The sequence below is a fragment of the Phasianus colchicus genome, chromosome 2 (genome assembly GCF_987193195.1).
Source record: "Phasianus colchicus chromosome 2, bPhaCol1.hap1.1, whole genome shotgun sequence".
In the NCBI taxonomy this organism is placed as follows: Eukaryota; Metazoa; Chordata; class Aves; order Galliformes; family Phasianidae; genus Phasianus; species Phasianus colchicus.
Genome location: NC_143437.1, coordinates 75,005,740 through 75,023,463, shown reverse-complemented (window position 1 = coordinate 75,023,463; position 17,724 = coordinate 75,005,740). Strand labels below are relative to the sequence as shown.

Here is a 17,724-nt window from a genome sequence, read left to right as displayed (position 1 = left end):
TCTCTTTCCCTTTTCCCAGGGTGTGGGTCCTGGGTCCCCCTGCCCCGTTAATTGCAGAATTGGGCTGAACTAGTCTGTAAACCATTGACATTTCCACCACCCCTCCTCTTTTTCGGGCTGGTGGGCCTGTGGGCCTGCTGTCCCCCTGTCATGGACACAGACAGATCTAGAGATAATTCCATGACAGCAATGAAGCTGGTGAGTGGTCTGGGGCACAAGTCTTATGAGGAGCAGCTGAAGGAAACGGGATTGTTCAGAGTGGAGAAGAGAAGGCTCAGGAGTGACTTCATTGCTCTCTACAACTGCCTGAAGGGAGGTTGCGGTGAGGTGGGGGCTGGCTCTTCTCCAGCATAACTAGTGATAGGACTAGAGGGAATGGCCTCAAGCTGTGTCAAGTTAAGATTTGGGTTGGACATTAGGACAAATTTCTTCTGAGAAAGAGTGGTCATGCATGGAATGTGCTGCCCAGGGAAATGGTGGAATCACCATCCCTGGAGGTGTTCAAGAAATGTTCAGATGTTGTACTAAGAGACATGGGTCAGTGGGAAAATATTGGTAATAGGTGGATGATTAGACTGGATGATCCTGGATGTCTTTTCCAACCTTGGTGATTCTATGATTCTATATTGCCGTTTCAAAGATAAGATATGGGGTACAGCCAAACAACCACATCTAGAGTTTCTACTGCCAGGGCTGCTGGCAATGGAGAGCAGACTCCCTGACCTGAAGCTTGTTCCTGGCTACAAGTCAAGTTGTCACTTTCAGATTACTACCAGGAGATGATTCCAATTCAGAAAACCTTGTTAGAAATGGAGGAAAAGGATATATCCAGCTATTTATTTTTAAAGCAACGGCTTACATAAACATGAAATCACTTGGAACTACTGGCATAAAAATGTAAATACGTAGTTTAACGTGTTTAAAGATACTCCAGAGTGCGAAATAATATGTGGAACAAAGAACTGGTGCTATCAGTTAAAGGACAAGGCAATTTTCATTACCATTATGGCATAGACAGGAGCTGGAATTTGGCCAATACTGATTGCTCAAAAGCTTCACTCTACTGGGCACTTGTACAGGGTTTATCATTGCTGCCTTCATTATCTCTCCACGGCTTCATCTCATCTGTGCTATGTATACATAAGCACACATGGACCATGAAACTCACAATGATCTCTTATAATACCGGCTGTCAGCAGCCAGCTCAGAGTCAGGAAAAGTATGCTTTAGCAAGAAGTCGTATCTATAAATATGGCAAAGCTAATGATCCCCAGAAGTGTTCCCTTTCTCCTTAAAATTAGCAGTGTATACAGTAGGGTAACTCAGTGTAAACACATCGCTTTGAATTTCATCAGCTTTACCAGCAAGCTTTGCACTACTGCACTGCTATGGAAGGAAAAGTATGACTCCTATACGAATCTTCTACTATAACAGATACTAAATCTGACACGTGAAGAGTTTTGTTGTAGTGTTTTTGAAAGAGTGAAATGGGAGAGAAAAAGCATGAAGCCTAAAACCGGCAACATGCCAAAGCTTACAACAGAAATGTTAAACAAGTGTCTCCATGGGAGAAATGGAGAAAATAGCTTCATCTCCCCCTGCAGTCTCTGCAGTGGGCAATGTCCAACAAAGAGTCACATGAGAGAAAAGGGACAGGTAATTTAAAAGAGGACAAGGCATGTGATGCACCTTGGGTTAGAAAACAGGAAGGCTTTCTTGAACAATGCTCTGCTTCAACAACTATCTGTAAAATACAGGGCAAGAAAGAGATTCCAAGACAAGCCAGACATAGAGGCTACATTAACTGCATTTTACAAGCAAAAAGAATTCAGAAACTCCTTGCTAGGGCATTTTTTTTTTTTTCCCTGGCAACTTTACTTCATTATTTCAAGTTCATTTTTAAGGAAACATTTCCTTAATCCTTAAATGTATCTGTAAAGCTCAACGACAGAGACAAAAGCAGAGTACTCCCTTCACTCAGGTATGCCCCTGAACAGCAGAGCAGGACATCTCTGTCCGGTGTTGCTGGACAACTCAGCAGTAACACAGTGACAAGGCACATATGCCTTCATATTTCTTCATATTTAACAAAGGAGTCTGTAGGAAGGAAATGTCCTCCAGGGACGACTGTCAGACTGGAAAACCCAATAGGATGGTGGAAAGAACAGCCGAATGAATCATGAGAGAGCAAAAGTTGTAGAACGCCCCCACAATTTTCCACCTGAGTTCAGTAAAGTTCAGCCATGTCCAGGTGATGTAACTGGTCCAGAGAGAGAGCCAGACAAGTAGGAATCAACCAGCTTCTGTCTAAGAATTGAGCAACGTTCCATGGCACAACACAGGAGATTGCCATAATTTACCACATGAAAACAAAGGTGAGTCTAGCAATCTTATCATGAGTGAAGGAATAACCCAGTGTAGTCATGGAGAAGAAAGGTCAGGGAAAACACAGACAAATTTCTTAGCCATAAAGAACCAAATCCTTAGTTTCCCACTGGTCTCAAAAAAACCTTCTCATGCTGTTGGGAGCAAACATTGCCAGCCTATAGAGAGGGAGGCAAGGTTGGAGGTGGGACATTACAAGGGGCACTGACCAACATTAGCTGCAAAGGAGCAACTACTACATAACCAATGTCAAATTATAGCCTCAAATGCTCATGCAACGATGAAGAATCAGCAAAAGCCAAATGTGAGATGAAAAGAAACACGCTCAAGCATCCAAAGCCATCTGTCTGCGTTTGCTTGTTCTTGTTGTTTCACAAATTTGACCTACTGTTCCAAATCACAGATTTTCAGAAATAGCACTGGCTGAAGGTACTACCAGGAAAAACAATCAGCATCAGTTACTCAGTATAATTGAGGAATTATTTCCAGGATTTTAAGGCAGCGATCAGAGAAACTGGAAAATCAAAATCCCAGAGAGGGGGATGTGCAGATTTGACTGTGAACGCTGCATACAGGCCACCGACAGCAGCACATATTGGAAAGCCCAGCCTCCAGCATGAAAGCCCACTCAGACACAGTGGCAACAAACAGCAGGACAAACATTTGATCAAAAGTGATGCTCAGTTTTTCCAAAAGCAATTGAGAAGGTTGGCAGCTTGAAACAAAGAACATTCCTGTTTTCAAATACAAATGGAGCATTTCAGCCATCCCTTGCTCTGGCCTGTAGGCAAATGTGACCACAGAACCCAGGAGATTCCTAAAATCTAGTTCTGTACCAAATAAACAGCTCATATACTCTCATGAATTGAAATTTTTTTCAACTATTCTCTAAGAATTAGTCCCCTGTTCCTGTAACAAGATGAATTTCCTCTCCAAGGGAATTTTAAAAATCATAAGTAGGCCTGGTAATGGCAACCCTGTTAATTTTATATCCTCAGAGAACTTTACCATCTCTCTCTGCTGAGTTTTTCCACAAAACACCCATTCTCATCATTTTTTCAGTATTTCGATTTGTTAATTTCCCTTAAAATAGGTGTGTGTTCATTGCTTTGGCTACTTTTATTGTGTGCTTTAACTGGTGGTCAATGAATAGCCTGGTTGCAAGGGTTTCAGGGTAGATTTCCTCAACACTGCAAAGCAGACACTTTCCATGTGTCCTCCCCCTCCCTTTAGATGGCAGAAAGGAAAACTAGGAAACGCAACAGATGGTCTGAAATCCTCGTGCTCTGAAAACCATTGCTGCTGCAGCTAGATTAGGCAATATTTCAAATATTTCAGTATGTGCCAGTAGCGTTATTCATGACTAGGAAAGATAAGAAGAATGCTTTTGAAACTCCTCCCCTAGGAACAGTGTTTGCAATAGCCTGCTCCTGTTGCTGAAAGATCTCTTATTTTCCCTACTCTAAATCCAATGAGAAAACTAATCTTCACCAGATTTAAAGCTGACAGGTGGTACATGCATAATTAAAGATGACCTAACATAGAATGCTCTCATTCCTGGCATATTATCAGACACTTAAGTAAAGCAATTATCAGTAGGCAATCTTTTCTGTCAACAGAGATTGGGTCAAACATTTCTTCAGTCATGAAGATACTGTAATGATGATACATATGTATTTGCAAATACTTCAGCAGTATAACAGAGACTAAATCACTGTTATCTCAGAGAATTTTTTTACCATCTGCAGTGGACTACAGGAACCTCTTCTCACATTTCCATGTTATGGCACTACTTCCGTGGCTCACAGTACATTCTACGTAGAGACTGCACCTTGCTCCTATTCCTTCAATAGCCTGATACTTCCCTTCAACCCACCTATATTCCCTTCAAGCCCTGCCTTTCCTTCCTAGACCTGCTCTTACTGTTCTCCTGTATTCCTTTCACTTGCACTAGCTGGTACTTGTTTGATCTTTCCCAAAAAAAAAAAAAAAAAAACCCAAAACCCTGCTCATCTGTTTTAAAAACAGAAACAAACAAACTAAAAAACACAAAATCTTTTCCTTCCCCACTGAAAAGCAAAACAAAAAACCCTGTCCTCTAACAAAGCTATACAAACAACAATCAAGTCTCCGTCAATCCAAACACTTTTCTTCTTCAGCTACAGGAAGCATCCAGGTCAGGTGTGGGGCACAAAGATGTTCTTTTTTTCTCCTCTTTGTTGCTCTCATGTCTGCAGATGTCCCTGGGGAGGAATTCTGTCCATCAAACGTAGCACATAAGGAATGTAAAACTACAAAGGAGGGTAACAAAGATGGTGAAGTATCTGGAGGGGAAGGTGCATGAGAAGTGGTTGCAGTCCCTTGTTCTGTTCAGCCCAGAGAAGAGGAGCTGAGGAGAGGCCTTATAGTGCCTACAACTCCTTATGAATTGAGCAAGGAGCAGTACTGAGCTCTGCTCTCTGTGACAGCGACAGGGCCCAAGGGAACGGCGTGGAGCTGCACTGGAGAGGATCAGCTGGGGTTTAGGAAAAGGTTCTTCACCAGAGGGCAGTGGGCACGGCACAGCCCCAAGCTGCCAGAGCTCAAGGGGTGTTTGGACAATGCTCTCAGACACACGGTTTGATTTTTAGGTGATGCTGCGTGGAGCTGGAAGTTGGACTCAGGGATCCTTGTGGGTCTCTACCAACTCAGGATATTCTGTGATCCTATGATACATCACCCTGAACTGTGCCTTTGGTGAACAACCTTGTCCAGGATGACCTGGACACCTGTCCTCTGGAACCCCTGAGGAAGGCAGAGGTGGGTGCCATGCTCTTCCCTGTTTACTGAAGGGGCAAGCACAAGCAAAGATCAGTCAGGATTTTCATGTAGAAACAACTCAAAAATCTTTGCTAGAACTAGGAATATCTTCCCCGCTTTTTGTTTTAACAAGCAGATGGCACTGCCTCCCAAAATAGTAATGTCACTCATGCATTGAAAAAGGCAGAAACTTTTTAACCTAAACTCTTTAAATGTTTCCTTCAAACACTATTTTGCAATGATTCCAGAAAGCGTTCCGTGTCTTTTTTTTTTTTTCTTCTAAAAAAAGGGATTTTTAAGGAAGGATCTTCAGGGGAAGAAAAATAAGGAGAACAAAAAATAATTAGGAAAAGGAAAGCCTAAAAAAGTAAGTGGTTTTCTTAATTTTGGGGAAATTATGATTGTAAAAAGTATAATAAACTGCAATTACACACACACACACGAGATTGCACTTTACCTTATGAAAGAGCAGCTCTTAGGGTGTAAAATTGCTTTAATATTGCACTAAGACAAGTGTTTTTTAAAAAATGGCTTATGATAATGGATTTTCAAAGCAAAAGTAAAGCTGCTTTTCCCTAAGAATAGGGCTTTATAGAAGGGAAACTTCACAATGCCAGTGGCATGCATTTTGCTGCATTTCACAAGATCTCTCATTATTTAAATTCCTATGTATTTATGTCATACATGGATAAACGGCCTTATTGTTCAGAACATGTCTTTATGTGAACATCTCTGCTGTTAGAACTAGTGTTATTTTGCTTTTTTTTTCCTCTTTACCAAGTCAGAACAAAAGTCTCTTTTAGTGCAGTTTTGGGAACTTCATGCAAATGGCAGTTTTTACACATCAATCGTCAGTTTAATAACACTAATGATAAAGAGGGGAATTAACGGTAATGGCTTGACTTTTTGGCAAGCAAATCAGAGTGTATAGAGTAGCTATGTCAACCTTTATAGTCCTGTGTTATCAAAAATGTTAGCAATGAGTATTAAGATTAAACTACTGAATTGTTAGCAAGCTGGGGTTACTGAACCGTAAGTTTCTTGCACAAGGATTGATTATTTAGAAATCCATTGTACAAGATAGGAAGAGATAGCAATAGCCTTCTGGGACAGCAGGGAGCCATTTACAGAGCAAAATAAATTTGCCAGAGGATACAAATTTGTGTGAACATGCTCAATATCGCTCTCTGTTAAAGCAACATTGGGTAGGCTCTCAGTTTTCCCTAAGGCGTAATGCTTGGTCATTCTTTCTTCCTGCCCATCGTTGCAACAACAGCACTTTGCAGCATTTGAACTCCAGTCTTGCATCCATTGCTCACATGAGTGACCCCAGTGACTTCACAGGTGTTGTTCACAGGGGTTCAAGGTGCAGGACCAGCATGGGAAGAGGAAAACAGCGTTGTAAACATAGCTAAGGCAGTGAGAATAAATGGGTCTTCTAAGGAGAAAAGGACAACCACATAGAGTCGTGCTTCAACAACATGCCTAGATCATAACCATAAGAATAATACTGAATGTAAGAAAAAGTGTTTGCTTTTCCAACATGCAAAACAGTAGATATGTCAAAATGACAGCTTTCTGAAGTTAAGATAGCAAAGAAAAAGTGAACAATGGCAGATTAAAACTTAAAAACTAAAAATGCATGGACCAACACAGTAAGAAACGGCCAGCAGGTCTACAAGTATTTTCAATGGGTGGTTATCAAGGCCTAGTGGTATCCCATGACAATGGCGGTCTAAGGACACTAGCAGGACAAACTTTTTATCTCTCAGATATTAATATCACTTTCTATCCATACAAACATTGTGCTGCATCCCGTGCAACTCTAGCCAAATTCTCATGTGGGAAAGTATTCACACCAGACACAAATTACATGTTGCTTCCTCCCATCACCTTTTGCTATGATCAAGACCCACTAATAAAGTGCTCCATTTCTTGTTGAATCCCATCTCACAGAAGGCACCTTCCTTTCCACGTATGCCTTACAGCTTTTTTACTGTCAGTACATTTGATGCTATGGTTTCTACATACAGGCTACAAAGATCAAGTTCTGTATGCCTAGGAAGTGCATTTCCTAATCATTATTCACAGCATACACATTCAGTGATGGTTTCCATGACTGGGTAAGTGGAAAAAGGATGTTTTCAAGCAATACAAAGTCTGCTGAACTTTCACAAAAAGCCCCAAGGAGGGCAGAGCTTATTACATGCCACAGGAATCACAGAATGATAGAAATGGCTTTGGTTGGAAGGAACAGACCTTAAAGTCCATCCAGTTCCTTCTCTCCTGCCATGGGCAGGGTTGTCACTAGCTAGGTCAGACTGCCCAGAGCCCCAGTCAACTTGGCCTTGAAAGCCTCAGGGATGGGGCATCCACAGCTTCTCTGGGCAGTGTGTTTCAGTGCCTCACCACCCTCTTTGTGAAGAATTTCCTCCTAATACACAATCTAAATTCCCCCTCTTTCCTATCTGCCCATGTAAAAAAGTCTGTAGCTTCTTTGGGTAGAAGCCGTTTTATTGTACATTCTCGGCATGAAGTGGCACTTTTGAAGAACAGTGGGATCTGCATAGTCTTCTCTCTGTTAAAACTAAGAAAGAATGGGAACTTGTAGGTACTGCCTGCACATAAGGTCAGAGACGGAGAAGCAAGTAAGCCCAATCTCTGGGCTACTGACCTCATAAAGTCACTACAGAGAAAAACAAGTGAGAAATAACTATTCCACCCAACATCTGGAAAAACAAAGTGGCATTTGCAGTGAGTCTCATGTGCGAAAGGGTGTGTGATGAACAAAACAGAGTGAGGAACACGCTTCTATGACTAACAGTGCATGGGCACATGTGCTGACATGGATGATGTCTCTGGATTGTTGTTGTCACCACAACATTATGTTCCTAGCTGCTGGCATCACTGACTTTGCCAAACTATTCTAATGCCTTTAAATGAGAATCTAAGGTTTGTGTCCTGTGATCTGATGATGCCCATTCCAGTCCAGCTAGAACTGCACAATCCCGACATTGTTAAAGAGTGGTGAGACATTGGAACATGCTGCCCAGGGAAGTGGTGGAGTCACTGTCCCTGGAGGTGTTCAAGAAACGTGGAGAAATGGCTGTGAGGAACATGGTTTAGTAGGCATGGTGGTGATGGGTTGGGGTTGGACTAGATGATCTTAGTGCTCTTTTCCAACCTTAGTGACTCTGTGGTTTGATGAATGTTCACAGCCTTCCTCCCTCCATACACGTATTCCCAAGCCCACCCTGTAACCAAAATGCAGCTCAGAAAGCAAGCTTTTCCTAAATAAAGAAAAGCAGGAGATCACTGCCTGAGCTTGGAACATACAAATAGATTTTTCCCTAATCTGGAGGAGTACCAATTCCTAACCCAGCAATGGGAGCCACACATGCTCACTGCTTGTTGCAGGCTGGTATCTGCTCTGAACAACTGCTAGAAAAATACTATTGCTTCATTGATACATTTGAAATTCAACCAAAAAATTAAAAAGCAACAGAAGAGCTTTGCATGGTAAACATCAGAAAAACACTGCTTTCCAACCCTGCAGCTAGTTGTTCTGTAATATCTTCTGCTTTGTGCTGACAACCCTTTTTCCCTCCAATCATTCAGACACAATGCCTTCAGGTCTGTCTAAGTAATGTAATTTACTGGAGTGGAATTCCCTTGATACCTTCTGCAGCACTCAGTGACAGTATCATTTATACTCTACACTGTCATGCCATGACACTGATACATTGGCTTTCATCCCTCACTCAGCGCAGAGCGCGCAATTTCACCTTCCATTGTGCCCTTTCGCAGACTGCGTGTACAAATTTACTCCATTCATTCCTAATTACAATCCTCTGCTGAAATACTCTCATTAGATTTGTATTTCTCTCTCCGAATGTCAATCTTATCTGAAAATCCCAATTTTCCGGAAGATCCATCCATTAGCAGCAACCTCCCAAGCATTCCTTAACAGAGTGCATTAAAAGTGAGACTGGCAGAGTGGAGATGCACTTAAAATGCACCATTAGAGTAAATCTCCATCGCTAATGCTTTTGTACTACTGCTAACAAGCCTGCGACCAGCCAGCGCTGTTCTTGCAAAGCTTGAAGAGCACAAAGCAGCCCCGCAGCCACCCTGTCAGGACTTGCCAGGCTGCATGCGGCTGTGAAGCTCAGGGCCGGGGGGAGGAGAGCCACACAGAGGGGCTGTGGCAGTGATGGAAACGGCTGAGTGCAGACTGGTGGCTGTGGGAAAGTTGAGAACAAAACAAGCTTGGGGTTTCCCGAAGTAGAAGACGCTCTGCTATACAAGCCAACAGGTTGCTGGAGGTGAAAATCTCAATTGATCGCATTGCTTTGGTGTCCCGCTCTAATCCTAATTCATGCCTGTTCGTTTCAGACAACGCAGAGAACACACAGACCTACAGATTACACCCAGCAGCTCTGCAAGTGGTTAAAAACGATCAAAAAGAGACCCCTCTGCCTCTTTTAGAAAAAGCTAAACACCTTAAAAATGTCATCACCATACAAGGACAAAAATCACCATCCCCGCGGCGCGTACTGTTGGCTGCACAATGCCAGCTCTAAAAATAACCCACGTGGCAATACCCCGGACGGGACCGGGCTGCCTTGTCCCGCTGGGAAGCACAGATGGGTGAGCAGAGAGCGGGTGCTGCTGCCACATGACATGCACTCTCCTGGCGTTATCTGTGAAGCAGTGGGGTCTGAACCCAGCCAGAAAGGGGGGGCGGGAACCACCTCCACAGCTGTATCAGAAAGGGAAAATTCCGCGGAAAAAAATAACACCAAATGTTTATACTCCTTGTCAGCATCTGGTCATCTACAGGATTGAGACGTGCAGATAATTGTAACAGATGCAATGCAATTCCCTGCAGAAAACACCACTACAGAAACTTAATTATTTCTGAAGTTTTCCCCGTTTTCGCTTGAAATATTTAAAGCCTTGATTACTGCCTTAGCTCTCTTGCCTTCTGCACTTTGCATCAAGGCAGGAGCCGGTCTAGTGGATGCATGCAGACGTGAGAGCAGAACCACGCGCTTCAGCAAAGAGGCAAAAGTAAGGCAGCAAGGATGCATGGCGCTCACCTTCTAGGAGAAGGGGAGGTTTGCATTAAGGTAATTTAAAGGGAATTCGTATTGCATAATGAAAGACTCACCACCAACAGCATCAATATTCCATGGAACAAGCGCATGTGCCGCTAAGTGCCTCCAGCACACCACATCCTCTGCGCAACGCAGCGTTACTCAGAGCGAAAACCTATTGTCTTAACCCAGCTGCTGCTACCCTGCGAAGCCTGAAAAACCTGGAAAGGTCACAAAGCGACAAGAAGGCAGCGAAGCTTGAGCTGACACACAACAGAAAATGAGTTTTGAGCCTCTGTACCTTTGGTTCCTCAGCTCCCGAATGGCAGCTCTCTCTAGTTGTCCATGAGTACACAGGCACACTCATCCTCTGGAAATGCCACAACGACTCAACGTGTGAGGCAGGGACAGCACCCAACCTTAGACCATGAAGTTATGAATTTCCCTGCAGATGCTGACAACACCTCTCTGTAATGTTTCTCTTGGCCACAAGCTGACATATCAATTAATGTGGTCATAACAGATTTAGTAGCTCAGTATATCTCAGCTAATTTAGCAAACTCCTAAGCGGTGCAGCTACCTGGAAAAGCCACCAAGACAGCGTGTTTCAATATCATCGCCCTAAAATGAAACCAAAAGGATTTCATGTGCCAAAAGTTAACACTGAGAATTTGTTTCTCAATGCTCAGCAGACTTTGTATATATTTCCTTCTTATTTGCTTCTTTACTTTTTGCCAGAAGATGAAGTTCTGGATAAAGTTATCTCAGTGAGGTCTTGGAGGGCTGACTGTAAAGATCTTTCAACCCTCTTTAAAGCTGTTTTTTTTTCCAGATAGCAGAACAATTCTACTTCCAAAAGTCTTTCATCACCACTTCTCACTTATGTGCTAAGCACAACTCCTTGAAAAAAACAAACAAACATGAATTTGATGAATTAACACAGCTAGACAACACCGCAAATAATCTCTTATCTCACATTCCAACAGACACATTTACAAGTATTTAAGCACAGGACTCACTCACCGAACAGAGATGAAGCTGCATACAAGCCAGTCATCAGAGCTAGCAGGACGATAATGCTTGCTCTACAAATTCTGAAGCACTTGAATCTTATTTTAAGTAGTACACAAAGGGCAATAAATGGAAAATCTTATTGTAACCACTGTTTCTGCTTGGCCACCCACACTTCCAGCACCTACAGCAAAAGTATATAAACGCAAAAAACCCAGAACTCATGGCTCATCTGAACAAGGGATGCAAAGTAGTTAATTGCTGTTACTTTTTTTCCAATTTGTACCTAGAGTGTTATTATATCCTGGTAACCATCAAGGGCAGATATTCACGCATAATTCATATCTCCTCTGTCAAGGATCCTGTGGGATTTTCATATCTGTAATTAACTGTTTTCTCTCAGTTATCTGGTAAAGTTCCTCTCTAAATTAGCTTATCACTGATCAGCACCCAAACGACAAAATGGAGAAGATGCCTCTCCCCAACTCTGTTTCTTGCCCCCAGTCCCAGACCCAAATTAATGATGTACAAGGAGTTAATACTTCACTTACCTGTGAGAAAATATGCTGAATACTCTACCAGAAACTGGCAATTAAAAAAAAATCCCTTTACACTCATCATAGTAGAAGAACTTCAAACAAATTGCTGTCAAAGATGATCTCATAATGTTTAAATCCACTTTACTTCAAGTCGCTCTGCAAATTACTTTTTAATTTTATCCATAAAACTCCCGTATCTACTACAATGCTGGCTTACCCTCCTCTCCTGTGCCCGATTCTTTCATTTAACCAGCTCTGCAAAGCAACACAAGTAAGAGCCTAATTATCATTCTGAAAATCCACAGAAAGCCAACCCAATTAACAGAGCAAAAAAGAAATAATGAAAAAAGGTCTGTCTTATCAGGCTAAATAAGAGTATAGGTGAGGCCATGTCTGGAGATGGGGAGAGTTAACAATGCTCTGCTATTAATCATCTTGCTGTCTCTGAGAACGCAAAGCATTGTAGCCAGGAAAGCAGCCACTACAACACTCGCATTTGAACTCTTCACAAATCACAGCAGGAAACCTGTTCTGTAGGCTAGTAATCTGCATTTAACCCGATATTTTAAGACAAATGCAGCTTTACTTGCCCTTATTTTGCCCACTAATGGCTGGCTAGACCTCAGTGCTCACCATTTTCCTGCAGCCCGCACCAAGTCGGGTGCTTAACTGGCTGCTTTGGGCATCTGATGCTTTGCGCAGTGCTGCCGAAATCAGGTAAATGCTTCTCTGGCAATGATTTGGGGTGCAGGAATGTGTGGTGAGCACTACAGAAGCACAGGTATCTCAGTATTATGAAAATAAATGGGTCATACACCGCTGAGCTAACAACCACACCACCCCCAAACCAGGCGTGTAATGACTGTGCAGTGCTCTGCCAGAGGGAAAGGAGTGATTTCAACAGCAGTGAAAACAAAACTGATGTGGTGAGATGGATTTTACTTTTCACTGGTTTGGGTTAGAGAGAAAGTTGAGCTCACCATCACCCTCTCGCAGCGTTTTATTCAAAAAAATGCGCAGTGGAAGCAGGCAGGCTGTCCTGTAGGAAGGTGGGGAGCAGACAGGATGCTGCTGTTCCCCCAGGGGTGCACGGGTTGTCGCATCCCAGCGGCAAGGGGAAGTGCCGTGGCTGTGACTCAGTGCCCTGGGCTGACACATGCAGCCCATCACCTCTGGCAGCAAAAACACCGCCTGCACCACAACAGCATCATCACACAGGTGACACCAAGTCAGCAGGCAAAGGATGGTTCTCCGAGATGGTAGGAAGACTTGTAGGTGATGAACAGCTTGAGAGCGTCCCTGAGAAGAGGACTTGGGGATATGGTGGATGAAAAATTGGACATAAGTCAATGCTGTGTGCTTCCAATAGAAAAAGCTAATCATATCTCATGCTGCATGAAAAGAGGCATGGCAAGCAGGGTGAAGGAGGTGATTGCACACCTTTGCTCTGCTCTCATGAGACCATACTTGGAGCACTGCATTCAGGTCTGGACCTCCAGCACAGGGACAGTAGGCTGTTTGAGAAGGTCTAGAGGAGAGCCATGAGGATGATCAAGGGGCAGGAGCACTTCTCCTGCAAAGAAAGGCTGAGGGAGACCTTATACTGATCTTTCAATACTTTAAGGTGGCCTACAAGAAAGCCGCAGAGAGACTTTTTAAAAGGGTTTGCAGTGAAAGGACAAGGGTAATGAATTTAAGCTAAAAGAGAGTAGATTTAGATTACATGTTAGGAAGAAATTCTTCACTACAAGGGTTGTGAGGCACTGGAACAGGTTGCCCAGAGAAGCTGTGGATGCTCCATTCCTGGAGGCATTCAAGGCCAGATTGGACGGGGTTTTGGGCAAACCAGTCTAGTTGGAAGTTGTCCCTGTCTACAATGGGTGGGATGAACTAGACAACCTTTATAAGGTCCTTTCCCACACAAACCACTCTACGCATCCGTGAAGATACTTTGTGGCAGCAGTGAGTGCAGAGCTCAGGAGGGTTGCCATGGCAGGCTGTGAAGGCTCCCACGGAGAGAGCAGCCCAGAGCAGTGCACAGCTCTGCCTTGGGGCTGGTGGGCAGGGCCCATCACCTGCTATGCCAGGATCAAGGCAACAAAATGCCTTATCTACCAGAAAAATGACACTTTCCCCTGACCACTTGTCAACCCTTGGACTTTGCAAGTATCCCTCAGAAAGCCAGGAGGCAGATTCCAATCTCCAATAAGCAACATAACAGAAAATTCAATAAGTCCATTAAGTAACATCACTGCTGCCACCAGTGTGATGCAGAAAGCACCCTGACACAACAGTGACATGTACCAATGTGAAACTCCTCAAAACACAGGTGGCATAGCTCAGCACGAAGAGGAGTTACCCATTCTTACAGATGTACCTCTGGGCTGGGGCAGCCTCTGCCAAGGCAAAAGCCCACACCAGCAGTGTGGACGCCAGCAGCGTCATCCCAAGAGCTGAGTGACCACCTTTCCTTGCATCTCCATTATGCTTGAAGTCAGACATGAGCACTTCCAAAAAAATGAGCCTGAAAGTAGAACAAGCAGCTCCATGCTACCACACAGAAACACAAATACCAGAACCAAGGGAGGCTTTCTCTTAAAAGTGAGATTTGGTGGCTGATACAATCACATTTCACATCGAATCCCAGGGGTGATTGCTAGGTAGTACAAACACGGATGACCTCAGCAACAGCTGTGCAGCTTGGGAACACCAGGGTTGGATTTGGTAGCCAGAGTGATGAGTGTTTGGTGAGTAGGTTTTCAAAAGGATGCAACTTCGCCTTCAGAAAGCTGACTGAAGAAATTATCTGACCTTTCAGTACAGATTTAAAAAAAGACAGCATTTTTCCCCCGTCCCTGGTGGTAGGCGGATGACATCAAAATCTGCATCTTCAAATTTTACATTGTTTATGTCTGCTTACAGATGGTTGCAAGACAAATCTCAAGAGTTTTTTTTTTTTTAAATTGAAATATTCTGAAGAACTCATACCTAGCAAGTATGAATTTCGCGTGCAGAGGTTTTCTGAGTTTGAGTTTTGGGTGTTTTTTTTTTTTTTTAACAAAGCACTTAAAGGTCCTTGCTGAATTCTCAGCACTGCATAAGTAGTACAAATTAGGACAATTTATTGCACTTGGATTGCCATTGATTGGTATGCTATTTTTGCCGCTTGTAGAGGAAAAGAAAGCAGGTAGAACAAAGTGGGAAATGTAAGAATGGTGCTGATGTTGCTGTGAAGTGCTGCGTGGCTCAGCAGTGGTGTTGGCAGCTGCAGAGCCCGGCCCCAGCATCTGCTGCAGGATCGGTGAGAGCCCCAGCAGAGCTTCAGCAGCCCACTGGTTGCTCCTCAGCCACTCAGCCAAAAGCACAGCTTCTCCTCAATGCCTGCACTCCCTCATTATCCACACGGTCCGACCTTGCCATGATTACCTCCCAGGGGACCTGGAGAAATATTGTTTTTTATCTTGGCGCGTTCACTGTAACAGCATTCAGCAATCTGCTCTGTCAGAATGAGAGAGAAGCCTTCTGCTTTAAATTAAAGCATCAATACATATTATTTTTATGGAGATTAAATCTATCAGCATCCTGGTAGTATTATAAAATCTGAGTAATCAGTGGCAGGGAGGGAAGGTATACATGCTTACAAAATATATGGCAGCTGGGGAGAAGCAAAAACAGTATGATTGTTGTTACAGATAGGTCAAGCTCTCTCCAACAGGGCTAATTAACAAGGGAAAATGCAGTTCTTCCTATCGGAATTGCTATAACAAAGTAATTGCTACAAGCAGAACTTGTTATTAAAAAGCCAGACAGCAGGCTTGTGAAGAACACTGGAATCAAGGCAGCACCTGACGGCTTGCCCTCACTGCCACCCCAAGCACAGCTGACAACCTGCGGGACCGCACTGGTGCTTTCCAGGAGTCAGAGCCTCTGGCATGTTGTAGAGGCTTAGCCTCTTTCATGTGCACAGACAAAGTAAGAATCAATATATAAATAAATAAGAAAGGCACACATTTTCTGACAGCTTCTACAGAATTCTTCTGATTTTTTAACTTTATTTGGTCCTTAAATGTGATTTTAATCTTGGAAATGGAGACTTCTGATTATTCACAGCATGAAAAACAGCAGGACAAAACTGCCTATGGTATGCACTTCTACCAGCTTGCTTTGGCTGTGAACAAGGAATGAGAAAGAGGCTTTCTCCATTTGTGTCCATCTAGTTTCTATGTACTTCTTCAAGTCCACTAAAAGGATGCAATTTTTAAAGTCAGTTCATCTGAAAGAGTTTCTATTAGTGAATTTGCCAGATACCTAATTACAGGCTTTTCAAAAATCATGAGAAAAGCCTGCAAAATTGTTCATAAGGCTTCCAAATCCCATGGGAATGTTGCTAAGTAGGGCTAATGAACAAAGGGTTGTTTCTGTCTGCCTAGCTGTTACAACTCTTATTTTCAAGTTTTCTTCCCTTAAGACAGAGACAAGAAACATGTTTCAAGGGAGACCCATGATTCTCAAGCAGTCAGACGATGCCTGTTATCAGAGGCTTGATTAATAACTGCACCATTTATTGTCTAGCCCACAATGAAAGACTCTCCCTTTTCTGGAAAATCACATCAAATCAACACTTTCTAAGGCCTCCTTCACAGCAAATGTCATTTCTACCAACTCATCTCAACCCTCAACTCTATCCTTCTCAAATGCCTCCTATTTCACTATTATTTTTGCCAGGATTTGTCATACCAAAAGACATCTCTTCTCTTTAAAAACTGAGTTCCCATTAGCAGTAAAAAACCTGTCACTCCTTTTGCAATATTTTTTGTTTTGAGCACTACTTTTAGTGTCACATAAGCAAAGTACCTCACATAAGGCATACTCCTCATAAAAATTCTGTCAATTCAAAATACAACATTTTTTGAGAAGCAATTTTACAAATGTGCTCATAAGATTAAAAACAGTGCTAGCAAGCACTCAAGAAAAACTGGCCAGAATTAGTGTGGTGGTTGACTTCACTATCCTGCTTTGATTACTTATTATGCTGCATCGTATGCATTTATTACTGCAGTGAAAAAACAAGGGAAGGATGCCAGCCCTGCTTGTTTGATGAGAAAAAAAAAAAAAAGTTTGCTCTTTTACTTTCATTTGTAAAACTCCACATACTCTTCCACCTTCCAATGGTTTCAAAGAAATTCTTGCTCCTGCCTTTTTGCTGCTTGGTAGCTACAGCTCTGACACATTCAGAGGCCACAGTCAGCATAACAAGATTTAAGATCTCCTGTGGGGTCACTGGACAGCAGATGTCCTTATAGAGGCGAGTACCACGCCTTGCACCAGCATGACCACTCATTCCCTGCATTCCCCTGCAGTCTCTCTGGTGGACTTATCCGACCAGCTGCTGGCTGTCATGTGTGCCTGGTCAGGAGAGTGCACAGCACGAGCAATGTGGGATTTGAATGCATCAAGACAAGGAGCATTACTGCTACTGAAAGGCAGCAGGGCATGACCTGAGCAGCCCCAGCTCTGAAGCTGGGCGATGGATTTTATGTAAAATTTCTCCTGTTCTCCATGTTTTCTCTTCTACTCTTAAGGCACAAATTCTAGACAGTTCAACACTATGAACCACAATTTTCTATCATCTTTATTTCAGGTGGCCTTTTGTGCTCCGTAGCACCATCCAGAAGGAAAAAAAACTTCTCAACCACAATCAGATTTTGGTTTCACTCACAAACAAACAAACAAACAAACAAATGTTTGTATTGTACATTATTATATATTTTATATATTACATATGTTTATATTATATAGACAAAGTTAAAAATAAATATACTGTATCTATCTATCTATCTATCTATCTATCTATCTAAAAAAATTGTGCTCAAGCCTTTTTTCAAGCTTGG

At 42.8% G+C, this 17,724-nt stretch overlaps 1 protein-coding gene across 11 annotated transcripts in view; it reads right to left on the bottom strand.

Annotated features, from left to right (window-relative positions):
- BACH2 (BACH transcriptional regulator 2) overlaps positions 1-17,724 on the bottom strand; it is a 181,449-nt gene that overhangs the window by 63,828 nt on the left and 99,897 nt on the right. Inside the window, exon 1 of one of the 11 annotated variants that reach the window (XM_090135998.1) lies at positions 10,585-17,520. The exons of 9 other annotated variants lie outside the window; for them this stretch is intronic. In XM_090135998.1, coding sequence (XP_089992124.1) covers positions 10,585-10,650 — 66 coding nt within the window. In that variant the 5' untranslated portion in view covers positions 10,651-17,520. Of the gene's footprint in view, positions 1-10,357; positions 10,562-10,584; positions 17,521-17,724 lie in introns of those variants that run through there. One more of the 11 variants, XM_090135999.1, reaches the window with a different exon arrangement.